Source organism: Hemicordylus capensis, chromosome 5 (genome assembly GCF_027244095.1).
Source record: "Hemicordylus capensis ecotype Gifberg chromosome 5, rHemCap1.1.pri, whole genome shotgun sequence".
NCBI lineage: Eukaryota > Metazoa > Chordata > Lepidosauria > Squamata > Cordylidae > Hemicordylus > Hemicordylus capensis.
This window is the reverse complement of record NC_069661.1, coordinates 6,546,042-6,573,459: the sequence shown is the minus strand read 5'-3', so window position 1 is coordinate 6,573,459 and position 27,418 is coordinate 6,546,042. Positions and strand designations below refer to the sequence as shown.

Genomic DNA, 27,418 nt, shown 5'->3' with positions numbered 1-27,418 from the left:
AGTATAAGTCATGTCGGACTAGGGTCAAGAGAACAGTTGGTACAGTTGGCACTGTACCAAGCAGCTTGTCCACATCCTTGGGAGTCACAAACTGAAACTAATCCAGCCTAACCACATAAGAGGAATTGCTGGACATCTACACATCAGACACTGCAGTAATTGTGGGGTCTGAATCTAAGCTGGCCCCAATACTAGAGATTTTATCCACAAAGAATTCATTTAAAACATCAAAGTGGGAAATTGATGGTTCCAAATTCTGATTCAAGGGAGGAGGGTCTCATTCTAGCCCTCTCACAACCTTGAACTACTCTGCGGGGCATGAGCTTGTGGATGCAATACGGGCAAAAAAGAATAGCTTCTTTGCCGTACATATTGTCTGAGCATAGATCTTCAAATGCTCCCTTTGTTATCATCTGTTGGATCTGAGTCAAGTCTTTCTCCACTTGCACTCCAGTTGTCTACTTTGCCACTCCAGCCCTTGTAGTTCTTCTGTATACCAAAGGGCCAGATAATGTCTACTACCCTGGTAAGTTTACTGTTCCAGTTCTTCAGCAGGGCCTCAACAGGATCACTGGCAGAGCCAACACTAAATTCTTCCAAGGCTTCTTGGACTCCCATTGGATCCAATAACCTTCTTGGGCAGACCATCTTAATAGTCCCCTCACCCCTGTGGAGGTGAGACATGATTGTGAGTCCGATTTTATCCAGATGGTGGTCTGTCCATGACAATGGGGTAATCACAGGTGTCCCCACCAACGGAACACCACCCTGATCAGAATGAAAGACCAGATCAAGTGTGTGACCAGCAAAGTGCATTGGTACAGAGACCACTTGGGATAGGCCCATAGTTATCATGGCCACTATGAATGCCTGAGCCACCCTGGACAAATCTGTCCCAAAGTGAACATTGAAGTCTCTCACCATCACAAGCCTGAAGGACTCCAACGCCAAGCCTGAGACCAAGTTTGTCAGCTCAGTTAGGAACTCCATTGGGCAATGGAATGATTGGTACATCAACAGAAATCCCCATTCTATCTCTGGTCCCCAAATTAAGTACACACATTTGATATGGTCAGACACTTCAACAGGGATCCTGGTAACAGGAGATGATGTTCTTATAGACCATAGCCACTCTGCCTCCCTGCCCATATCCCCTCACCTGCTCCTCAACAGAGTACCCTGGAGGGAGAAGCTGGGACCAGACTGGGCCACCAGCCTCCCCCAACCAAGTCTCTGTGATACATACCAGGTTGGACCCTTCGTCCAAAATCAAATCATGGATGATTTCTGATTTATTCTGGACCAATCTGGCTTTACAAAGGAGCAAGGTGAGGCTCTGTGGGTGCTTAGCACCATCCCCCAAGGTCAAAGAGCTGGCAGGACAGCCAGAATGGGAAACAGCTAGGAGATTTTTTTATTTCCCTGTACCTATAACGGCCTACTGATTTGCCAACGTTACTTGTCCTGTGGGGCAAACCAATAGGTACCAGTGAAATCCCCCTCTCTCTGTGCTGCAGTCCCAAATGGAATTCCTTCCCTGGCTGCCTTTGCCATTTAAAAACCTATCAAGGTTCTTCCACTGCCTTATCTAGTTCATCCCGAAGGGTCAACCCACATCCAAAAGTACCAAGAAGCACGTGCGAAACAAAAATCACTCGTACACCTAGTAGTAAATCCGTAACATCTTTATTGAATTGTACTATTTAATTACAGTGGCTCCCGCTCAGCTCCCCAGCCCTTTGAGAATCAAGTACAGAAGCCTAGAAAGAAGAAGCCCCCTTCCCAACATTTGTTCTACATGCTCGATATATATGATGTGAGTGCATTTTTCTTAATCAAGGCCTTATTTTAAACTGGTGAAACCTGAACATTTAAAAAAAAATGTTTTACTTTGAGGACTTCTAAACTGTGGTTTGTGTTCTCCTTCCAGCTTGGGAAACAAACAAACAAACAAACAAACAAACAAACAAACAAACAAACAAACAAGCGTTTGGTTCAAGCAGGTTTGACTCCCTGCGGCTACTTTACTTCCATCAGTGATGTTTGGTCAACATACAGGAATGGAGCTTAGGTGCCCAATTGGGCATGATGATTAGAAATCAGTGGACATGTATGGAAATCTGGCTCCATCCCACATCTGGCATTGTCCATATACTTTCAAAGAGCAGGAGAGCTGGTCTTGTGGCAGCAAGCATGACTTGTCCCCTTGGCTAAGCAGGGTCTGCCCTGGTTGCCTTTGAATGAGAGACCACATGTGAGCACTGTAAGATATTCCCCTTAGGGGGTGGGGCCACTCTGGGAAGAGCAGAAGATTCCCAGTTCCCTCCCTGGCAGCATCTCCAAGATAGGGCTGAGAGAGACTCCTGCCTGCAACCTTGGAGAAGCCGCTGCCAGTCTGGGTAGACACAATACTGAGCTTGATGGACCAAGGGTCTGATTTGGTAGAAGGCAGCCTCCTACTCCTCTATTCCTGACTATGTTCCTATCTCTGCCCCCAGTGGAGCTGCTGGTTACATTGACCACATTATACGGCCCACGGCTGAGAGAATGGAACAAAGCCCTGTGGACAGAAAATTCTCTAGAGATGATCAGGGTTTTAGAAGTGCAACACAACAGACACGCCCAGATCTTGCTTCCGACATCTGTGCTGCTCAGACTCACCAGTGCTGTGTCTCCCTAGCACTGAGTGCTCCACCCCGTGAGTACCAGCTTGTCTCCTCTCCAACGCTGAGTTTGAAGTTGGGATTTGCACATCCCCTTGCCCCAGGGTGGCTCTGATCTCTTTGCCAGCAGGCTAAGCATAGGTGGATTACCACAGAGGCAACAGAGGCGATTGCCTACGGTGGCGAATCCTAGGAGGGTGGCAGATCTTGGGGTGGCGGAAAGGTTTTTTCTTTTTTAAAAAAAAACAACCTTTAAAACTTTTTATTTTAAAAAACCCTTTAAAACTGCTGCTGCTGTGGGCGGTGGCGGTGGTGAGAGGTTAAACCTCTTGCAGGTCCACTGCCGCAGTGAGGAGGGGCTAGGGGTGGTGAGGATGAAGCCCCCCCTTTTTCTTCTAAACACCACCATAGAGGCGGGATGGGGGGCAGCCAATGATGGCTACACATTGGGGAGGGAGGAGGGGAGCTGGCAGGAGTTCTCCCTCGCTGTTCGTTCAGGAAAGCTGCAGCTCTGAAGGTAAAACGGCACAGGGGGGAACTTCCTCCCCGACCTCACGCCATTCTGGGTGGCATTTTAAGGTAAAAGGGGGGACTGGCCTCTCGTCCCCCCTCCCCTCAGCAGCCACTGTGTGGCCGTCACTGGCTGCCTCCCATCCCACTGCTGTGTTTAGAGTGGGGGGGCTTCTTCCTCGCCACCCCTCCCCTCCCCGCTGGCGGTGGAAAATCCTTGGCCACCTATGGGCAGCAAAAGGGTGAATCCACCCCTGAGGCTAAGGCCTGGGATAGGAACTGCCAGCAGGAAGTTGCCTCTCTGTCGCTTCGGTTATGCTACAGCAGGCCAGTAAAGATCACTTGCCGATTCAGCTGCAGGGAGAAACGTCACCTCTAGGCCAGAGCCTCTCAACTTTGGGCCCCAGATGTCCTTGAAGTTCTCACAGACGTTCTCTCATCTTTCCCACCCCCAACCGCCAAAGGGCATTGTAGAGAGTTAATGTAGTGTAGTGGTTAGAGTGCTGGACTAGGGCTCAGGAGACCCGAGTTCAAATCCCCATCCAGCCATGAAAGTGACTGGGTGACTCCGGGCCAGCCAATTATCTCTCAGCCTAACCTACCTCACAGAGGTTGTTGTGGGGATAAACATAACCATGTACACCACTTTGGCCTGCTTGGAAGAAGGACAGGATATAAATGTAAAAACAAGTCAATGTAACATCTGAGGACCCAAGGGTCACTCCTCTGGGGGTGCTCGTAAATCAGAACATATCTGTTCTCATTTTGCTGTGGGGCTATGAAAGATGGCTAAAAGCTATAGGGGCACCGGTATGCTTAGGGACTAGGACCTTTTATAGACCAGTTCATAAGGCTGTCCCAGGGAAAAGGCCAGGTCATTGTTGCCCTGCATTGGAGAGGTTCATCTTGATGACGTTTTGAATGCCCTGCCCTATTTTATATTTCTAGGCGAGTGGGTGGTGGGGAGGAGGGGTTCTGGCCTCCATTAGCAACCATTTCCAAACATCTGTCAGATGACCGGCCAGAACAGCCCGCAGTCTTAAAGGATCCCCTCGTGCTTCTCTGTGGCTTTCAAGGCCTCGTGCATGCTGGCAGCCGACAGCCTCCGGTTGATGTTGCGATAGCTGCAGTGCAGCAGGTTCCAGAAAGTAGTCCTCAGGTCCCGGTTGAAGAAGGCGTAGATCAAAGGGTTGATGAGAGAATTGGTGTAGCCCAGCCACAGCAGGGTCCTCTCCAGCCGCAGGGGGATGCAGCTGCACTGGCTGCCACAGATGAACGGCCGGGCAGTGGACATCAAGAAGAAGGGCAGCCAGCAAAAGGCAAAGGCCCCGACAATGATGCCCAGGGTCCTCGCTGCTTTCTGCTCCCTCTTGAAGATGGAGATGTTCTTGCGATCTTGGTGCAGCAGTTTGGACAAGGTGGCGCACTCCTCCGCTGCTTTGCTGCGCTTGGTGCCGTGTTGGCCGCGGACGCCGACCTCAATGCAGTACGGGCTGTCTTGCTCGTAGGGCCTGGGGAAGTCCATGAAGCGGTGCTTCTCTGCGCTGGCCTTGGCCGCCTTGTAGATCCTGTTGTACATGACGAGCATGACAGTCATGGGGATGTAGAAGGCCACACCCGTGGAGTAGATGGTGTAGCCAAAGTCCTGGCTGATGAGGCAAACCCGTTCCACGGTGACGTTCTTAGCCCAGCCGAACAAAGGAGGGAGAGTGATGGAGGCAGAGAGCAGCCACACAATGAAGACCATCTTGGCCATCAACTTCCCATCTTGTCTCACAGGGTAGGTCAAGGGCCGGGTTATTCCCAGGTACCTGGAAAGCATTAATCCAAGGTTGTTAGGTTGGGTTTGGTCTCATGCTTCTACTCATAAGGTTGGGCAAATTCATTCAACAAATGCACCACAAACGAATCATGAGCAGACTCTCCTATTTGTTGGAAGCAGGACCATCACCACCATTCCACTTCCGGCTCATCTTACTTCCTGTCTTTGGAAAGGGCAGGGAACAGACTGGAAGTGTAGAGTGGAAGGAAGTGTGGAGTATAGTGGTCTATGCCTTCACACTTTCTTCTGCTCCATTCCCTACCTAGATGAGCAGGAGAAGGAAAAGTAATGACAGCACCATCAGGTATGGTGAGACAAGGGGAAGAGAGTGGTAGCAAGCACATGTATTGTCCCATTTGCTAAGTCGGGTCTGTTCTGGTTTGCATTTGAAAGGGAGACTCCATGTGTGAACACTGTAAGATATTCCCCTTAGGGGATGTGGCAGCTCTGAGAAGAGCATGTGCATGCTTGCCTGAAGAAAGTTCCACATTCCCTCCCTGGCAGCATCTCCAAGACAGGGCTGAGAGAGACTCTGGCCTGTAATCATGGAGAAGCCACTGCCAATCTCTGTAGCCAGTACTGAGCGAGATTAACCAATAGTCTATCAGTAGAAGGTTCCCATGAGGGAGAAACAGATCAGTGTGTGGCATGCTCTGTGCACCACAGGAAGGGAAATTAGGGTGAGAAGTGGGGAAAAGATTGGAGAGGAGAGTGTACGACTACACCAGAAACTGGGTGGCATTCCATATCACCCAACAACTGTCCAAAACCTTTGATCTGGCCAAGCTGGGCACACAAGTTGCTCACAATCAGACTGCATGAGAAACCCTATTCAGAAGTTATGTTCAACACTTGTATAATGAGTGTCCAGTGTACAACAGGTACAGTCATTCACACCTTATGCTGAACGCAGGTACAGAAGTACACTTCCTATCTGCACCATGCATTTGAAGGGCCTGTATCCACGTCCACTTTTAAAATGAGCACAGGTACAGTCATTCACACAAACACACCTACGAGTGTACAGACATCTGTACACTCCTACACGATGATGTCTGAATAGGGCTAGATACCCCTGGCAAAGCAGGGTCTCCCTATGCATGGGGAGAGGAATAGATGGAGATTGCCCATGGAAGCCCCCCAAGTCCCTACAAGGGTGTCTTCATTTTACTGGGATGTGCCATGGCTTAGTGGTGCAGCAAATGTGTTGCAAGCAGAAAGCCCTGTGTTCAAAAGTCCCTAAAATCTCCAGATGTTTTTTTTTTTAAAGGTAAAGTTCTCTTTTTGGCTGAGGGAACTGCTGCCAGTTAGAGCAGACAATACTCAGGATATAGTGAGGGACCAACTGGTCTGACTCCACAGAGATATATGTTTATCATATGTTTATCAAGATATACAGTATGTACACCAGGGCCCAACAGAGGCAGAAGAAGGGGTGAAGGAGGGCTGTTAGCCAGGGTGGCTACTATATTCCGGTCCAATCTGGCATTTATGGGTGTCCCCATGGAATAAATCACTTCAGCATTGCAGCTACTTTTTTTTAAAGGCAGTAATATCTTCATTTGATTCTGACCCCACCTGTGATGACTCCAGCCTCAACTAGGGACTCCCAGTCTGACCTCGAAGAGGTGGGACAGGCACCTAACACAGTTCCATTCCTGAGAACAGAGCCTGAGACAGCTCCAGGAAGGGATGGAAACCCCCCCCCCCCTACAAGGTGGCACCTCTGGTGCCTGAGTCTCTCCAAGCGACACCCTCAGAACTCAAGTCCCCGAAAGAAACTGCTCCTCCTTGCCATCACCACCCTGATATTGACACATTGGTGCTGGTGACAGTTGAGGCAGAATCAACTGGAGAGGAAAAGGAGGAGGGAGGAGATGGCAGCCCACTCTCTGGGCAGGAAGGCGGAGCCCAGCGGGTGTGGACTAAGCTCAGAGGTATTTAAGATCTCCATCTACCTCTGGTTGTTGTTGACTCAACATGGACATGTCCATGGTGCTGAATCCTCACCAACTCTGCCTTACCATGTTGCCTCATCACCAGGAGAGCTGGTCTGGTGGTAGCAAGCATGACCTGTCCCTTTAGCTAAGCAGGGTCCACCCTGGTTGCATATCAATGGGAGACTAGAAGTGTGAGCACTCTAAGATCTTCCCCTCAGGGGATGGAGCCGCTCTGGGAAGAGCAGAAGGTTCCAAGTTCCCTCCCTGGCAGCATCTCCAAGATAGGACTGAGAGAGACTCCAGCCTGCAACCTTGGAGAAGCCGCTGCCAGTCTGTGTAGACAATACTGAGCTAGATGGACCAAGCGTCTGACTCAGTATATGGCAGCTTCCTATGTTCCTATGTACCAGACCTTGTGGGCTCTGTGCTGTCAGTAGTCCATAAGCCAGACCCACAATTTTTTCCATCTCAGGGGACGAATGCTCATGGTGATTTTTGGCAACATCTACCCAGCTAGAGATGGAAAATAGGTGATATTATTGCCGCCCTTGCCGCTTTCTCTGCATTATCACCCCATTCATTCTCCCTACCACTAAACCATTAGAGTTAAATTGCAGTCATTTTTGCACAGTGAAAAGGTTTAGGGTAACAATGAACAAACTATTGCATTATTGAATGATTGATTGATTGATTGATTGCTTTGCTTTGCTTTGCTTTGCTTTGCTTTGATTTGATTTCTATACTGCCCTTCCAAAAATGGCTCAGGGTGGTTTACGCAGAGAAATAATAAATAAATAAATAAATAGGATGGTTCCCTGTCCCCAAAGGGCTCACAATCTAAAAGAAACATAAGATAGATACCAGCAACAGTCACTGGAGATACTGTGCTGGGGGTGGATAGGGCTAGTTATTCTTCCTCTGCTAAATAAAGAGAATCCCTCCATGGAGCAATTTTTGGAGAACATTCCTACCAATTTTCATTTCCATCCCTCTAACAACATCAGTAAAGTTTTATAGTCATTTCTGTATTTTCAAAAGCTTTTAAAACGCCATTGCAAATTGGGCTGCTGCAGTCTCAATGGTCTGGACAATAAAAGCATAAGAACACACTGAAAGGTGAAAGTACTGTGAAGCTGTCACCTATTTTCAAACTCTAAGGGTGTGGAAGACCTTGTCAAAAATCTCAGTGAGCATTCATTCCTCAGATGGTAGCGACCATGCCAGCTGGCTCATGTGTTAGGACACTGCCTTCCTCATAAGCAGGCACAAAGCGACTAACAAAACACACACAGACACAGCCAAAACATTTAGCATTTGACAGCTTGACGTGGTGTACAGTGGGGGGTCCTTCACTAAAAAGGCTGTTCCTCTTTGTTTCCACATCTTGGAGAGTATTTGGTGTGGGCGTACTCTGCCCGTCTCCACGTCTGTTGCTGCAGCTCAACATATGGATTAATTCTTCCCTAATTTCAAAAATAATAACTAAAACACGCTCTGGAATTGGCTTGGAATGCCGTGTGGTGGCCCTTGGGTTCCTAGATTTATTTTAGTCATTGTTATATTTGTACAGCACCCCCAAATTCCATCTCTGGCTGGTTTACAGCACTTAGCCCGCTCTCCCTGCACAAGAGCAGCCTCCAAGCCTTGGTGGGCTGGATTGGCTGCCCACACAACTGTCGGTTCCATCATGGAGCTGGTGGGGGCTGCGGGGATTGGAGGCCCAGGATGCCCCGTGCAAGCATGCGGGGCATTCTGGAGAGACCCCCGAGGCCGGGAGGCTGGCTGCAGCCTCCCAGTTGGGGGTCTACTCATGTGTCACCGTGTGCTGTGGTGGCACACGAGCAAAAAACTTGAGGTTAACAGAGCACTCGCTCTGTTAAACTCATTTAAGGGGAGGGGGAATTAGGCGGGCCACGGGCTAGCTGCCTTGGAACCACTGGGCTTGCCAGTGAGCCCGGTGGTTCCCATGATCAGTAGAAAGCGGGCTAGGCTCCCTTGGCCAACTTTCTACTGGTTATGGGAATAGCTTCATAAAAAGACCAGGCTAAAACCACAATTAAAATCACATTTTTTAAAATAAGGTTCAAATTAAAACTTATCTCAAAAGCTAAAAACTGAGAAGGATATTTTAAAAACAAACAAACAAAAAACCCTAAAGAACTTTCCAGATATATGCAGGAGATGAAACATGTAAAAACCTCTTTTAAAAGATGTATTTTTTCATTTTTTATTTTTTTTTAAACAAAAACAAACAAACACTGAAGGAGGGAGCATCGTGTTCAAAAGCTGAGGGGCCACAACTGAAAAGGCTCTGTCTCTAGTCCCCGCCAACTGGACCTCTGTTAGTGGCAGGGCCATGAGCAGGGCCTAAGATGATGAACGGTGGGCCCTGGCAGGTTCATATGGGCGAACATGGTCCAACAGGTACCCCGGCCCCAAGCCATGCAGAACTTTAAAGTTCAAGACCAGCACCTTGCATCTAGCCTGGGAACGGACCAGTAACCAATGAAGTTGCCGAAGGGTGAGTGTGACACTCATGAAGCGACTTGCGCCCATGAGCATCCTTGCAGCTGCATTCTGGACCAGCTGAAGCTTCAGGACCATCTTCAAGGGCAGCCCCACATAGAGCAGATTGCAGTAGTACAATCTGGATGTTAACAAAGCATGGGTGACTGAGGTCAGGTCCAACATCTCCAAGTTGGGCCGCAGCTGGCGTACCAGCCATATCTAGTAAAAGGCTACGTGTCTTTAGAGACTTTAAAAAAGTTATTAGAGATGTTTAAGCTCTTATTTCAGCAAGGAGTACATTCTAGAGTCTTGGGGCAGCAATAAAGAAGGTCAGTCTCTGACTAGGCACCAGACGAGCTGGTGGCAACTGCAGATGGACCTCTCCATATGATCTCAATGAGCGGTGGGGCTCATGGTGAAGACCATGTTATCTTAAGTACCCTAGGCCTAAACTATTTAGGGCTTTATAGGTTATTACCAGTACCTTGTATTTTGCCCAGCAACTTATTGGTAGCCAGTGTATTATAGGAGTAATATGTTCTCTTTGAGATGACCCAGAGACGAACCTGACTGCTGCATTCTGTAGCAACTGCAGTTTCTGGATTATTTATAAAGGCAGCCCCACATAGATTGCATTGCAGTAGTCAAGTCTGGAGGTTACCAGCATATGTACCACTATTCTGAGGCTGTTTGTCTCAAGAAACAGACACAGCTGGCATATCAGCTGAAGCTGATAGAAATCCCCTCTGGCCACTGCCTCGTCAACCTAAGACACCAGGGAGAGGTTTGGATCCAGAAGCACCCCCAGACTGCATACCTGTTCCTTCTGGGGAAGTGTGACCCCATCCAGAACAGGCAGATCAAAATCATCTCCTGACCCCACACAATAAGTACCTCCATCTTATCTGGATTCAGTCTCAGTTTATTATCCCTCATCAAGCCCATCACTGCTTCCCAACAGGCATTTAGGGAGGTTATGCCTTCTCCTGATGATGTTGACATGGAGAAATAGATTTGGGTGTCATCAGCATACTGATAACACCCTACACCAAATCTCCTGTTGATCTCTCCCAGTGGTTTCATGTAGATGTTAAAGCATTAGAGACAGTATGGAGCCTTGGTGGATGCCATTTAAAAGTTTACATTTTGCAGAGCAACAGTCTCCAAGTGACTCCATCTGGAATCTGCCCGAGAGGTAGGAGCAGAACCACTACAAAGCAGTGCCTTCCACTCCCAACCCTCTCAGACGGCCCAGAAGGATACTAGGAATGATAGTATCAAAAACCGCCAAGAGATCTGAAAGGACCAACAGTTCCACACTCCTCTTGTCAATTCCCCATTGGAGATCACCCATCAGGCTGACCAAGGCAGTCTTCACCCTATAGCCCACCTGAAAACCAGTTTGAAATGGGTCTAGATCAGGGATTCTCAGCATGTGGGTCCCCAGATATAAGTGGACTTCAACTCTCATAATTCCTACCAAAGGCCACTGGGGCTAGGGATCATGGGAGTTGAAGTCCAATAATATCTGGGGACCCGCACATTGAGAAACCCTGGTCTAGATAATCAGTTTTCCCCAAGGCTGCCTTGGAGATGATGATGATGCCATCCCACAAACTTAAAGAGAATACTTTCTAATTTTTAGCCTAATTTGCAGTAGGCTTATGGGATCACCCAGCATTCTGTGTGTGTGAACCCGTCCATGTGTCCATTCCTCCCATCAATTTCGCAATGCCAAGGACCATATGAACTAAAATGGGTACAGTTGTAGGGACACCTAGGGACACCTCAGCGACATAGTTTTTGGTGATGTCATCCACCCCAGTTCAAGAGGGCAGACACGTAAACCTTTGAGGCACGAGTGGGTTAACTTGTGAACCACCTAACCAATCTGAACATGCAGAATTCAGATGCAAATTTGCTACAGCTGTACGGACACTTAGGGATGCTTCAATGGCATAGTCTGTGATAATATCATCCACCCCGATTCAAGATGGTGGATGCGTGTACATTTGAGGCACAAGTGGGCCAACTTTTGGGCTGTCTAACTGCTTTGAACCAAATTTGGTACAGTTTTGGTGAGTGACACATAAGGACACCTCAATGGTGTAGTTTGTGATGATGTCATCCACCCTGATTCAAAATGGCGGACATGTAAACATTTGAGGCATAAGGGAGCTAACTTGTGGGCAGTGTAACTGATTTGAACCAAATTTGCTATGGTTGTAGGGACACATAGGGATACCTGAAGGGTGTAGTTTTTAAAGATGCCATCCACCCTGATTCAAGATGGCAGACACATGAATGTTTGAGGTGCAAGTGGGAACTGATTTGGACCAAATTTGGTACATTTGTAGGGACACATAGGGGCACCTCAAATGCATAGCTTGTGATGATGTCATCTACTCCAATTCAAGATGGCAGATGCATGAATGTTTGAGGTGTAAGTAGGCAAACTTGTGAACTGCCTAACTGATTTGGACCAAATTTATTCCAGTTGCAAGGATAGTTAAAGGAAAATAGGCAGATTAGTTCTTACTAGAACAACTTGTTTGCTCACATTCCTTTGCTTTGTCAAGAGAAGGAAAAGAGAGAAAGGGTGTTATATGCACAGGGAATTAACCTCCCAGACTGGGAGCAGAACAGGGTGGATTAAAAAAAAAATTAAGGGGATAGTATCTATGAATGATCTTGGGTGATAAATTTTTTGGCTGGGAGTCATGACAGTAAGACTGACATGAAAATGGCTTGATTTTGCGGATATATCCTTAGAAGACTAAAAAGATCCATTGTACTTTTACCACTCTCTGATCCCCTGCCTAACAAAGAACCTCTACATTTCAGAAGCTTAAGATACCATCCTCCTGGATTTTAAAAATACACTGATAATTACCTGGGTTATTTTTTTCAGAGCGGTTGTCTGTTAGGAACATGGCCCGGAAAAGATAAAAATAGTTTGCCGGATGTAGCAGTGAATTAGCATTTTGAAGGTCCCCAAGTACTTTATACTGGCTGGCTGGCTGATGATATTTGCCCATGGAACACATAGACGTAACACCTGGATACTGCATGAACTTTCTGTTTTCCTAACCAGTTCTCCACCTGGTTCTCCCAACACTGGCACAAAAACCTGTCAAAGTGATTCTAAAAGTGACAGAGTTGGTTAGTGGCTCAGACATCCTCTTTAGCTACAGAGATCGTCCCTAATTTTTGCACATTCTAATCTGAGTTTATACAGTATTTGGATCTTTTAATCTGGGTGGGAGTTGCTTGGGATTTTGTAAAAGGCAGAATAGTAATTTGGAAGTCAAACCTATATTCCTATGTATCGATAACAAACTTTCCCCAACATTCTCTTTCTCATAATGTTGTTGTACACCACCCAGAGATGCAGGTTTTGGGTGGTATATAAATATGTAAAAAATAAATAAATACTTGAAGAGTGTTGAACGCCCTATTCAGACATTACGCTGTGCGTGCATTCTGTACATGTGTTTGTGTGAATGACAGTACATGCCTTCATTTAAAAGTGAACCTGGGTACTGGTCTTCTTAAATACAGGAACAGATAGAAAGCATTCACCTGCACTGAACAGAATGTGTGAATAACTGTGTGTGCGTACAGATCTGAATGAATTTATACTGTGCACAGATTGCATGTGCATTGAACATAATGTGTGAATAGGGTTAAAGAGAGAGTGCATATGAAGCTGCCACCTTCTGACACTACTGAGTCTGATGCTTGGTCTATCTAGCCTAGTTTTACCTCCACTGACTGGCAGCAGTTTTCCAGGGTTGCAGATGGGAGTCTCTCTCAACTCTACCTGGGGATGCTGCCAGGGATTGAACTTGGGACCTTCTGCTTAAAGCAGGTGCTCTACCACTGAGCTATAGCCTCCTCCACTATGGAGAAATGGGTGGTTAGTTTGGGAAAGGAGGGGGAAGGCCGCAGGGACCATGCATTTCTGTTACTTTATACTCTCCCCAGTAACAGCAGCAAGGTGGATGGACTTGATTACAACAGCAATGAATGCATCACTGCGAGACCTTAAAGGTCAAGTTGAAGACAAATCATCCTGGAGAGAATCTATCTATGTGGTCGCTAAGAATAGACACTGATTTAATGGCACTTAAACAATCAATCAATAACTAAGGGGCAGCTTTGAAAGACTGAGGGAGGGATCCGTCAGAAGTTGGAGCAGAGGAGTTGAGAATGAGGGAGTGAAAGGGATTATTAAGGAGGATATGGAGGTTGCAGAGAAGCTAAATGAGTTCTTCGCGTCTGTCTTCACGGCAGACGATACTGAGCATATACCTGTTCCTGAACCAGGCTTTTCAGGGATGGAGGCTAAAGAACTGGGTTAGATAGAAGTGACAAGAAATGATGTTCTAAACTGTCTGGAAAAACTAAAAACTAGCAAATCGAAAGGGCCGCATGGCATCCATCCAAGAGTCTTCAATGAACTCAAATGTCAAATTGCCGACCTCCTTACTAAATTATATAACGTATCCCTGAAATCAGGCTCTGTACCAGAGAACTGGAAAGTAGCCAATGTAACACCGATTTTCAAAAAGGGATCCAGGGGAGATCTGGGAAATTACAGGCCGGTTAGCTTAAAGTCCATTCCAGGCAAATTGATGGAAAGCATCCTCAAGGATAAAATTGTAAAGCACATAGAAGAACAGGCCCTGCTGGGAGAGAACCAGCATGGCTTCCACAAAGGTAAATCTTGCCTCACCAACCTTTTGGAGTTCTTGGAGAGTGTCAACAAGTGTGTGGATCGAGGTGATCAAGTTGACATAGTTGACAAGTTGACATATACCTGGACTTCCAAAAAGCTTTTGACAACGTTCCTCATCAAAGACTCCTGAGGGAAACTTAGCGGTCATGGGATAAGGGGACAAGTACATGTGTGGATTGCTAACTTTTTAAAAGACAGGAAATAGTGGGTAGAGATAAATGGAGAGTTTTCACAATGGAGGGAAGTAAGAAGTGGGGTCCCCTAGGGATCTGTACCAGGACTGGTGCTTTTTAATTTATTCATAAATGATCTAAAGTAGGGGTAAGCAGTGAGGTGGCCAAATTTGCCGATGATACAAACTCTTTCAGGTAGTGAAATCCAGAACGGATTGTGAGGAGCTCCAAAAGGATCTCTCCAAATTGGGTGAGTGGGCAACAAAATGGCAAATGTGCTTCAATGTTGGCAAGTGATGCACATTGGGATGAAAAACCCCAACTTCAAGAATACTCTGATGGGATCTGAGCTGTCGGTGACTGACCAGGAGACGGATCTTGGAGTCGTGGTGGACAGCTTGTTGAAAGTGTCAACTCAATGTGCAGCAGCTGTGAAAAAGGCCAGTTCCATGCTAGGGATCATTAGGAAGGGGATTGAAAATAAAACTGCTAATATTATAATGCCCTTATACAAAACTATGGTGCGGCCACACCTGGAGTACTGAGTACAATTCTGGTCACCACATCTTAAAAAAGGACATTGTAGAACTTGAAAAGGTGCAGGAGAGGGCAACCAAGATGATCAGGGGCCTAGAACTCCTTTCTAATGAGGCAAGACTACAACACTTGGGGCTATTTAGTTTAGAAAAAAAGATGACTGTGGGGAGTCATGATAGAAGTCTATAAAACCATGCATGGTGTGGAGAAAATGGATAGAGAAATTTCTCTCACACACACATAAAACTAGAACCAGGGGTCATCCCCTGAAATTGATTGCCAGGAAATTTAGGACCAACAAACGGAGGTACTTTTCCACACAACACATAATCAACTTGTGGAATTCTCTGCCACGAGATGTGGTGACAGCTAATAACCTGGATGGCTTTCAGAGGGGTTTGGATAACTTCATGGAGGAGAGGTCTAAACGGCTACTAGTTGGAGGGCTATAGGCCACCTCCAGCCTCAAAAGCAGGATGCCTCTGAGTACCTGTTGCAGGAGAGTAACAGCAGGAGAGAAGGCATTCCCTCAGCTCAGATTTAGCCTGTAGGCTTCCAGCAGCATCTGCTGGGCCACTGTATGAAACAGGATGCTGGACTAGATGGGCCTTGGGCTGTTCTTATGTTCTTATGAGAAGTGGGGGGTGTTGCATGGGAAGAGAGGGATGAAAAACCCACCTATTCATAGGCGGGGGGTGCATATTTGTGAGGAAGGGATAGAGTGCTCCTTCTTCCCAAACACTCACCCCTCCCTGCCTGAGAAATGTGGTAGGCTTTACCCAGGGGTTCAATAATAGAGGGTAGTCGGGAGGTCTGGGAATAGACAGTGGAGACCAAACTGGACAAGAGACACCACTAGAGGTCTGTGGTTGGAGATCCACCGTGGGACAAGGCAGAGTGAACTGGATGGGGGTTGCAGGGCTGGGGGAGCCAGGAGGTTTAGCCCTTTCCCTCACACCTTCTCCTGAATGAAATTGCCCCATCCCCACAGCTGCTGAAAGCTTTGCTGAGGAAGAAGAAGGATTACTGCATTGCATCTGTTCTTGAATCCCTGCTAAATGGGACACAAGGCGTCTTTGAAAGTAGCAGCTCTTCCCTTCTACATGTACCTTTAGTCTTGCTTCAGCAGTGGAGGAAACATCTCCTTCTTTCCCCTCGCTGATGCCTGGAAGTTTTTCACACGGGGCTTTTAAAGCCCTTTAATTTGCATCTCCTCCGGAATGGAGGCGGTACATTCACATAATGGCCTGATTTACCCTGAAGTCCCTGCGAGTTATCGGGGAACAGTTCATACACAATTCAGGTTTTTCACAGCGTGTCAGAGTGCAGCCCAATTTCTATCCAGGGTAAAAAAATCCACTATTTGTGTTGGGTTTGGGGGACAACTTCACGTTCGCAGTAAAGCCTCCCAATAAACCCTGAGGTAAAGCCTGCTGTGTGTAAAGGTCCCTGACTTGCTTTTATGACTGCATGCTAGATGCAAGGAGCTCCAGGAAACGTAGTTTCCCCAGAACTGCTGGTCCATGTCAGTAACCCTGGGAAATGTAGTTTCTCCAGCGCCCCTTCACCTGGCAGGTAAGAACATAAGAACAGCCCTGCTGGATCAGGCCCAAGAAGGCCCATCCAGTCCAGCATCCTGTTTCACACAGTGGCCCACCAGATGCCTCTGGAAGCCACAGGCAGGAGTTGAGGGCACGTAGCCATAGCCATGCACCAAACATCAGAGAGGGGAGTGGGGAACTGCCAGCACGGGGAAGGAAGGGGCGTGGGGGGGGGGACAGGTAGGTGATTGGATCTGTTGAGGAAGGGATCAAATCTTGTCCTTCCATGACAGAATCCAAAAAAGGCTCAGGATCAGGGCTGAAAATAAGAAGCTATTTTCCAGTTTTGAGGATAAAATTTTGCAAGCGTCCTCCTAAACCTGACAAGGGAGAGTTCACTCATCACTAGATTAATTTGCCGATAGGTAAAATAGCCCCCCAATTAGAATCTCTAATACTTCTTACCCTGGTCTTGTGGTAGCAAGCCTGACTTGTCCCTTTAGCTAAGCTGGGTTTGCCCTGGTTGCATATGAATGGGAGACTTGATGTGTGAGCACTGTAAGATATTCCCCTCAGGGGATGGAGACGCTTCGGAAAGAGCAGAAGGTTCCAAGTTCCCTCCCTAGTAGCATCTCCAAGATAGGGCTGAGAGAGATTCCTTGGAGAAGCTGCTGCCAGTCTGTGTAGACAATACTGAGCTAGATGGACCAAGGGTCTGATTCAGTATATGGCAGCTTCTTAGGTTCCTATGTTCTCTTGAATTCAAGCCTAGTTTGGTTGGGCTGGCCTCAAAGCCTCCTCCAGGATTGCTTTGCTTATGTACAGAGCTGTGCATAAGCACTGTAGCTGCCCTCTTGGAGCTGCCCTCTCAAATTTCCTTACAAGTGTAACTTGAGATTGAACGTAATGTATGCAAGATTGAAGACCTTTTTTGTGTGTGTGTCATTTGGAAGGTTGAACTCAGTGAAATGACTGTTTAGTGTTGAGCTGCTCAACTTTGGGCATCCTGCAGGTTTTGGACTACAACTCCCATCATCCCTGCCTATTGACCACTGTGGCTGGGAAGGATGGGAGTTGTAGTCCAAAACGAGCTGGAGGGCCAAAAGTTGTGTAGCCCTGGTTTAGTGTTTAGTCTGGGCTGCCAAACCCATGGACTCATTTAATTCATGGCCACGAGATGTGGTGATGGCCACTAGCTTGGATGGCTTTCAAATGGGGCTTAGACAAATTCATGGAGGATAGTCTTTCAATGGCTATAAGCCTGCTGGCTAGAGGTTACCTTCAGCCTCAGAGGCAAGATGCCTCTGAAAACCAGCTGCAGGGGAGCAACAGCAGGAGAGAGGGCATGCACTCTCAGCTCTTGCCAGTGGGCTTCTCAGAGGCATCTGGTGGAACACTGTGGGAAACAGGATGCTAGACTAGATGGGCCTTGGGCCTGATCCAACATGATTCTTGGGCCTGATTCTTATGTTAGGTTTAACTTGGGCGAATCTGGATTTCCACACACAGTGGAATTGACGATGGCTCAGTTTAAGGCGTGGGGCAAATCTACCTGAAATCACCTTGGCCTGGAACAGGGGCAAAATGTGCTCCATCTAGCTATCCTGCCTTTCTTTTCTAGTGGTAACATAGACCCATGACTTTAGTAGGGAGCTTTGCTATCCCGAGATGGAAGGGACGCACGTGATGCATTCCGAAAGCACAACCACCACCACCCCTCCTTACCTGTCCACACTGATGACACAGAGGGTCATGATGGATGCTGTGCAGCACATGACATCCATGGCAATGAAGACATTGCAGAAGACCTCCCCAAAGAGCCACTCCCCTCCCACCAGGTCCGTGATGATGACAAAGGGCATGACTGCAGAAGCCACGGACAGGTCAGCAGCAGCTAAGGAGACCACCAGGTAGTTGGAAGGCTGGCGCAGCTTTTTGACAATGCACACAGAGATGATGACCAGACTGTTGCCGGCAATGGTCAGCAAGGTGATGACGGAGAGGACTGTTCCAATGACGACTTTCTCGGTTTCTCCATACAGCAGGATCTCCTCCCCACAATCTGTGGAGTTGGTGGCATTGAAGGGCAACAGCTCTGGTCTAGCTGGCTTGGAAGATCCCTCAGTCATGAATGGAGCTGGAGTCGACTTCTGCATGGGAAACTCTTGCTCTGTGTTCTCCACAAGGAGAGGATGCTGGTCCAAAACCCAGCTGGAGCCAATCCTGATTAGCATGCTTCAAACTGACTGTATTGCTGAGAAGAGACACCAGCCAGATACAGTCCTCAGCATCAACCCTTTCAGCTGCAAGAAACAGAGACTTGACCATTATATGCTATATCAGAGCAAATTTCTGCATGCGTGTGTTTCTGTGTCTAATAACTTTTCTGCATTCATTCCCTCTCTTGCACACTCCTCTGTTCAGATACAATATTTATTCATTTATACAGATATGTCTCAGATATTCCAATATGGCTGTTGCTTTTGATGTTGTTATAGTTTTAATTGATTTTAATATTTCAATGTGATTTTATAGAATTTTATTGTATTAACTTTTGTAAACCTCCTTGGGATAATTTTATGAAAGGTGGTATATAAATCTATCAATAAATAAAATAAAACAAATTCACAAAATACACAAGTGACTGTGTATCACTTTAGCGTTGTCTACGTCTTTCTCCACTGCACTTCATAGCCCCACCAGTTCCTGAACTTTCTAAGGGAGGACTTCTGAGCAGTTGGAATGTTTCTAAACATTCTGTAACAACTCAGGAGCTCAGCCAATAGCCAGGGAGTGCTCATTTCAGTCATATGAAGCCAGTACTCTTATGGGCAACACAGTGTCTGTGTTGGTCGGATGGGAGAGAACAGTAAATGGGCAAAATCACCATGTTGTCTGTTTGTACATTAATTTTATACTGTAGTGATTTCTCTCTGTCCCAAGTAAGTGCCCCAAAATATCACCCAAAGCGGACTTTGACTTACATATAGGTTGCATAATAGATATAGGTCACATTCACACATAACACGGAACCACAGTTGTATAGGCCTGTGGTTCAGCGGATGTTAAGTCCAAATATGTGGCCCTGGAACTGAAGTTGAGGGAGGAAACTCGTCTCTCAACTCCAGTGTGATTCCTTCAGTCAAGAAGGAAGCCCACACAGCCAGCTCCCCTGACTCTTTGCACGTTTGCTGACTGCAGAGAGACTGCTCTCCTGAATGTCCGAATTTGGACAGGAAAGCAGGGGGGCGGGATTGTGTGTGCATGGAACCGCAGGTCCATTGGACCTGCAGTTCTGCATTACATGTGAATGCGGTCATAGTTTTTTGCTTTGTACAGGTGATGCCCAAGTTTGATAGTACTTCTGTTTAAAGAATACACTTTTGGAGCCAGCTTGAAATTAAAATTTATTAGAGAGCAGAAAGCCAGTGTAGGGGAGTGTTTAGAGAGAGAGACAGAGAGAGAAAGGGAGGGAGGGAGGGAGGAAAGAAGAAGATTCTTGAAAAAAAGCAAGGGTAGAAAAGGGGCAGGCAGATGGGTCTCCTTGTGTGAGCGGTATGGGAATATTTATTCATTTAAAACCTTTCTATCATGCCCCTCCAGCACCCTTCCACTCAGGATTGCTAACAGGAAAGCACAATGAAACCATAATAAAACAAATGATAATAAAGCAAACAGAAAGACAAGTCAACAGCAAGATGAAAGAACAGGCAGGGCTAATACTGAATTAAAACCAGAGATCGGATTAAAAATTAAATCTACTCTATCTGTCTATCTATCTATCTATCTATCTATCTATCTATCTATCTATCTATCTATCAATCATTTTTTATTTGATTTATTTGATTTTTTTTACCGCTCTTCCAAAACAGCTCAGGGTGTGTGTGTGTGTGTGTGTGTGTGTGTGTGTGTGTGTGATAGGATAGCACAGATCTGTTTCCCTGAGCAGGGTGGGTCAGCTACAGAAACAGAGAGGGCATCCTCTTGCTTTGCAGTGTTACGTGATGTTCTCTCTAGGGACCGGCTAAGCTTTCTGCCGCAAATATTGGAAACTAGGTTGTAGTTTCTCTCCTGCAAAGTGGTGGGCGTGTTTTGCAGGGGAGGGGGAGGCAGCGCGGTAGGAGTATCTTCCTCACCCTACTTCTTCCTGCAACCCCCCTACTTCATCCATCTATGTCATTCCCAGACCAATGTTTGCCCTGTCAAATGGAAAAAAAGCAGACAGAGGAAGTGCGGGGTGGGGGGAGGGGAAGCAGCGAAAGGATTCAGTACTCCTTCTCCACCCTGCTTTGGACTACAGAAGTTGCAACCCAGTCCTGCATTGGCTGCCAGATGCTCAGCTTGGCCATCTAGGGATGTGCAAGCTGGCTCAAATCGGGCAGTTCAAGGGCAAACCGAACCAGCCCCCCAAAGGGAGGGAGACATTGGCTCAGGCTGCTCATCAGGAGGCCAGTAGTGGGGTTGGAGGAGTCCCCGCCACCAATGTATCCATCACTGCCGTAGCCTCCACCTTGCCAGATTCCCCATTACAAGTATACCCCCTAAACCGGCCCGTGAACCAGTTTGGCCTGGCTCGATGGCTGAACGGGACTGGACCTGGTTTGGCTGAACCCGAGACTGATCCGAGCCAGGTTGGTTCGAATCCGGTCCAGATTCGAACTGAAACAGCCAAATGGCTGGCTTGCACATCCCCTGTCTCAGGCACCCTGGGGAGGTGAACCAGATATTCGGTAAACCAGGCACCGGTTTCCCATCCCCCTCGTCCCCAGCGTTGCTACTCAGAGGGAAATGGGCATGTCATACAAGCAGCAGGCGCAATTTACTGACCGCAAGCCTCATGAGTCTGGGAGTTAGGAAGAAGCTGCCCTCCCATCTGCCTGCTTTCCTGGTCTCCGCCTCCTTGACACCTCTGGCCCCCAATATCTACTACTACAACAAATATGTTGTTGTTGTTTATTTACGATCTTAGATCAAACATCAATATACACAGCATATACACAGTAAAAAGAGAAAACCATAACAGAAACAAAGTCTAAAATGTCATCAAATATATAAAATCAGGAACCTTTGACCGTAACCGATTGCTGTGCTCTAGCTTCTCTTAGTTTGGTCAATGTGTAACAGAATTTAGCAACCGCCAGGGATATTGCTGGGTCCCTATCTTCTAATAAACATATAAGAATTGTCTCCACTGAGTGGCTTTGGAGATCTTTCAGATACTGAGATAAAAATAAATCTCTTTCATCAGTATAAAGTGGACAATGTAACAGTGAATGCATCCATGTTTCGGGGGCAGCTCCGCAGGGGCATAGTCTCTCCTCATAGGGTTTTCTCTCAAATTTCCCTGCTAGCATCGCTGAGCGTAGAGCATTCAAGCGAGCTCTTGTAAACGCCCAGCGCAGCTTTGGTGAGTAGATTGTATAGAAATAAGAGGCTGTGACCCAATCTTTCTTGGTGCTTAGGAATTGTAGCGGCCTATTTATAGAGGCCCTTTCTTCCTGGAAATTTATGTCCCTAAGCCTTTGTTTAACTAGGGATCTTGCCGTCGACTCACCCTGTTCTAACAATTGTGCTGGGCAGAAGCCCATCTTCCGGAGTTTTTCCTCAACCGTCATACACCAACGGGGTTGTGGGGTAGCGGCAAGGAGATGAGGTATAAGTCCTGCCAGGTAAAGATAAGTCTTAATCCAATACAGGATAATAAGAAGCCAGGCCCTGGTCTCCAATTTCCATAGCCCAGTCTCCAGCCGTATTAAGGCGTTCGGGACGCATTTTGGTACCCCCAACAGTGATCTCAGAAAGCCCGGTTGTACTTTTTCTAAAACTTGTAAGTCTTTTGGCGGTCTAACCTGAATCCCATATAGCAGCTGAGGTATCACTTTAGCCTGAAAAGCTTTATTAGCGGCTGGAATATACCATAGCCACCACCTTGTGCCCAGAAAAATTTCCTGATTGCCATGGAAGATCGAGTGGCATTCAATTTAGCGGCACTGGTGTGCACAGAATGCATAGAATATGTATAGAACGCTTTCCAACCCAAGTTACCAAAGTGGTTTATATAGAGAAATAATAAATAACTCAGATAGATAGATAGATAGATAGATAGATAGATAGATAGATAGATAGATAGATAAATAAGACCTGCATCATTTAGGTCCGTTCCCCCAGCCCACCTGGCCCCATCATCTCCCGCTCAGGCCCTCAGTGATAGGAATCTGGCTCCCTCTTCGGGCTACAGATTCCATTCCTGCCAGCTTCCTGTGCGTCTTGCTAATGGGGCTTGATCTTGCAGTCAAAGAGCTGCTTAAATGTACATATCAGTGTACAACAGTGCCCTATTCATTTTGACATTTCTATCCTGATCTTCCTCCAAGGAGTCCAGAGTGGTATACAAGTTTATCGTTATCTTCACAGCAACCCTGTGCGGTAGGTGAGGCTGAGAGAGAAGTGACCAGCCCAGAAGTCACCCAGTGAGTTTCGTGGCTGAACGGGGATTTGAACTCAAGTCTTCCCAGTCCTGGTCCAACACTCGGACCACTACACCACACGGGCTTTCTGCTCTCTAATACATTTTTGGCTGTGTATTTCCAGCTGGCTCCAAAAGTGCAGTACTTAAACTTCCTGCTTTTGGAACCAAATTGCCCTCCAAATGCACTAGGAAGGACACACCCCTGCAGTGTCCAAGGGAGTAAGCCAGCTGCCAAAGTGGGGCATTTAAACACCCTGCTTTGGGAACGGACTCAGAACGAGTCAGCGTGGCCCACAGGCGAGGCCCATGTTCTGTGGCATACTAGTTTATGGTTTACTGCAACAGTGTGGCTTCTCCTAATGGGCTGGGGCCCCCCCCCACCATTAACAAGAGTCACACTGCCTGCAGGCTGCCCATTCATCAGGTAGAGCTGCGCCCTGTGCAGCTCTACCTGACAAATGGCCAGCCTGCAAGCAGCACACAGCTTATTAACAGCAGGGCAGGGTGGGATGAGAGAGAGAGGAGCAACTAGAGCTTCCAGGAACCAGAGACAGTTGTGCCTCTTTGCAGCCCCTCTGGCTCAAACTGCTGCCATTGAAGTGGACTTGCATAGCTTCTATTTGTAGTGGGTGCTGCATTTTCAGGAGAAATTGTACCTCATTTCATTATCCAATTCCAATTATCAGTTTGATTCCATACACTGTATGAGACATCAGTTTCTCTCTCCAAAACCTTTGCCACATCCTAAGTAACTTTTGGCTCAATTTCCCCCTATCTCAGCTGCTTCTTATGACAGACAAAATATCATGCCTTCCAATCACTGGGAAGTGGTGGAGAAAAGCATTAGTATGCCTAATGCTATTGGATTACCTTCATATACTCATGTGTGAATCATACACTTTTTATTTATCTAGTTATCATATTTATATACCACCTGATATGTGTATCCCTACATGGGTACAGAAAAATTAAAATGCAACAAATATAGAAACAGAATAAAGACCAATTAAAACCATTTTACTGCATTAAAAAAAACACCAACGACATATGAAACTTTCTTATGCCGAGCCAGACCCTCCTTCCATCGTGCCTGATATTGTCTACACTGACTGGCAGCAATTCTCCAAGGTTTCAGGCTCGGGGCTCTTGCCCAGCCCTACCTGGAGATGCTGCTGGGGATTGAACCTGCAACCTTTGGCATGCAGAGGCGATGCCCTGCCATGAATCTCCAGCCCCTCCTCCAGTTGACATAAAGGAAAAGTCGGCCATCAAGTCAATTTTGACTCCTAGCGCCCGCAGAGCCCTGTGGTTGTCTTCTGGTAGAATGCAGGAGGGGGTTGCCATACATTCCAAAACAACTCTCTCACACACTGTACAGAACATTATCCCTTATCAAAAAGGCCCAGGAGACATCTAAGATGTTCGGCTAACCAGGAGCGTGGATAAATGGAAATGCTGCTCGGCTGTACAGCTGTGTTGATATACTGCAGTCAACAACGACTTGAAATCATGCAGGAATTTAGATCGCTGAGTTGCGGCAATAAGGCTGCTGCTCTGTTCTGTTGTCTCCCCGCCACCTGCCAATATTTAGACTGTAGGCTCTTTGCAGCAGGGACCTGAACTTTGTCTTCTGTTGCTTTGAGAAACCCCAATGTACACAGATGATACTGTATGGACAGCAAATAATACAATGTCCTATATTTAAGTTAGCGTCCATAAAGGAATCTGATAGGCCATATAATAGCACTCCCTCTTCCCCTGTGCCTATGGCAAATCACACCCACTCTTAGTTCAAAATATGTTCCCATATGAGATCTCACATTAATTTCTCCTGCTGCTGGAAAAATCCACACGAGATATAGGAATAAATCTGAACTAAGAGAGTGTGTGATTTGCCATAGGAAGAGTGGATTCTATCTTGTAGCTTACAGCTTTGGACAGATCATCTTTATCCTATGTAAGGTGTAACAAAGCCTTAATTACACGTTTTTAAAAGATGTGTGAGAGAGAAAGGCTTGTGGAGCTCAGACAGGACAATCTACCTGCTTTTTGAAAGATTTCCCATAAGCCCCAAACTAAAGGTAAAACGTAAAGTGTGCCGTCGAGTCGATGTCGACTCCTGGCGCTCTCAGAGCCCTGTGGTTTCCTTTGGTAGAATACAGGAGGGGTTGACCATTGGCATCTCTCATGCAGTCTGAGATGATGCCTTTCAAGCATCTTTCTATATCGCTGCTGCCCAGTAAAGTACCAGCGGGGATTTGAACTGGCAACCTTCTGCTTGTTAGTCAAGCATTTCCCTGCTTACCACTTAAGGTGGTAAGCCCCAAACTAGCATCTCCTATACCCAGAACTTCAGGGAGGAGCTGCAGTTCAGTGGTAGAGTTAGTTTAAGTTTATTCGGTCATTGACCAGCAAACATTTACAATAAACCAGTATGTATTTTACAGTGGTAGAGTGCCATGCTCTGCAGGCAAAAGGGCACGGGTTCAATCCCTGGCGGCATCTCCAGGAGCTTTTTCAGATGGCGACTTTACTGTGACTTTTCTTTGGGAGGGTGTGTGTGTGTTCACATATCGGCCAGATTTACCCCAAAGTCCATGCGATATTTCAGAGAGGACTTCATACATGATTTGGCGTTTTCTCTCCGTATTGGAATCTAGCCTGATTCCAGGGTTAAAAAATCCTCTTTTCGCATCCGAGTATCTGTTTTGCCCTGAATTCACAGTAAAGCCTCAGGGGAAAGCTTGCTGTCTGAAATGCCTCTTGGTCTCATTGGGAAAGACCCCTGTCTGAATCTCCGGAGAACCACTGTCAGTTAGTGCAGACCAGGCATTCCCAACTGGTAGTTCTCCAGATGTTGCTGAACTACATCTCCCATCTCCCCCCCCCCGTGGCATGGCTGTTATTTCCCTTCTGCCTGGGTTGTAAACAGCCGCAAGAGGTGAGTTTGGGGTGGGATACCCATATGCTAATAATGTAAACAAATAAACAACAACAAACAAACAAATCTTGCTCCCTGGAGAGAAGTACTTAAAAGCGGCGTTTTGTTTTAGTAAGCACCCCCCCTGGTGTCTTAAAATGTTTCAGGATAGATTGTATGCCAGATGAATGTTGCAAATGAAACAAACTTTTATAGCCTCCCCACCACCCACACCCCCAAATCTCAGACCCAGATAGACTCGTCCCCCAATACATATGGCTGCTCCATGTGAGCTTAAGATCACCCTCGTACAAAAGCATGGAAAATGTTACCTCTAGGGCCGCAGAAGGCAAGGAGCAGGCAGGAGATGCCCTCAGTCTCGGTCTGGTCTCCTGACATGGACATCTTCCATCCAGGCACAGAGTCCTTTCTTGCTGGACGTTCAGTTGCCTGTGAGGCAGGTTACCATCATCACAGCCTCCTCCTCCTCCTCTCTCCTCCTCCTTCCTGAGAACAAAACTGCAGTGGGGATCCTACAGTGACTCCAGGCTGCCAGGAAAGAGGTAACTTCAGGTGCATCCCTGGCAGCTCCTTCTTAAGCTGGCTCTTCCCTGGGCAACCTCCTCAGATCTGCTCCTGGAAGAGGACAGGGACGCAGCAGCAGACTCCCTCCATCCCCCCACCTTCTCCTAAGCATCGTCTCGGCGCTGCATGCACAGAGAGCAGCAAAGCTATTAGAGCTCAGAGCCTGCTTTGAAACTCTGGAAGGGCAGCTCTGCAGGGCTCAGCAGTCTCAGACGTGCCTCCTAACAGAAGTTAGTGGGATCAAAAGAGAGGCTGGCTGGCTGGCTGGCTCTCTCTCACATCATCTCAGGCTGGGTTTCCCCCTCCTAGTGCTGCAGCAGCCACTTGGACAGCTAGCGCCAAGCTGGGGGAAACATTGCCGCGATCACAGGCAGTTTGATAGATCTGTAACCATCTGGCTTATAATATATTTCGCTCATTCTCATGGCCGCACACCCTGGGGATACTTCCTCCTTGTAGGGGAAAAAAAGAGAAGTGTGTAAACCTTGCCAATGTGGCAGAGGAAAGAGGATGTCATAGAAACTGATTTCTGGCCCCTAGATCTGAATGGAAGCCAAGGGTCCATTCTGGAACCTTTCCCCAGGGCTGAGTCACAGGCGGTGTGAAACAGCAACCCCAACGTAACTCTGAGGAAGTGTAGGCTGTCTCCCCCCAACTCACTGCAGGCCCATGGGATTGGGGGCGCGTGGCTCTGAGGCCAGCTTGAACCTCGGCTCCTGTCTTGGTAGTGGTTAAGCAGTGTGCCCCTCTAATTGAGACAAAGGACTGGGGAACAGAAAATGGCACTTCTCCTCCGTGTCCCTGAATTCCCCTTTTTGTGTTTCAGAAGCATCTCTCTCTCTTCCGTCCAACTGTGTGTGTGTGTTTTAGAAACAAGAACTGAAAACCTCACAACCCCCCCAAATGGTTCTCTCTGCAAGAAGTAATCAGTGGGGTTTAAAATATGGTCATTCCAGAGGGATCGCTTAAAACAGGGCCTTCCGACCTGGGGTCTCCGGATGCTGTTGTA

At 47.1% G+C, this 27,418-nt stretch overlaps 1 protein-coding gene across 1 annotated transcript; it reads right to left on the bottom strand.

Moving 5' to 3' along the window:
• Positions 1 to 1,669: 1,669 nt before the first annotated feature.
• Positions 1,670 to 26,784, bottom strand: LOC128325956 (5-hydroxytryptamine receptor 7-like). Its single transcript, XM_053251909.1, has 3 exons — positions 26,157 to 26,784; positions 18,161 to 18,738; positions 1,670 to 4,984 (listed from the first exon to the last, which is right to left on the bottom strand). Exons 2-3 carry the CDS (start codon positions 18,667 to 18,669, stop codon positions 4,213 to 4,215), a joined length of 1,281 nt encoding a protein of 426 aa, XP_053107884.1. The 5' UTR covers positions 18,670 to 18,738; positions 26,157 to 26,784; the 3' UTR covers positions 1,670 to 4,212.
• Between the last annotated feature and the right edge of the window lie 634 nt (positions 26,785 to 27,418).

Coding starts and splice junctions, on each gene's coding strand:
- LOC128325956 (XM_053251909.1), bottom strand. CDS start 18,669: ATGCTAATCAGGATTGGCTCCAGCTGGGTTTTGGACCAGCATCCTCTC. Junction 4,985..18,160: donor TGTGTCATCAGTGTGGACAG/GTAAGGAGGGGT, acceptor AATGCTTTCCAG/GTACCTGGGAATAACCCGGC.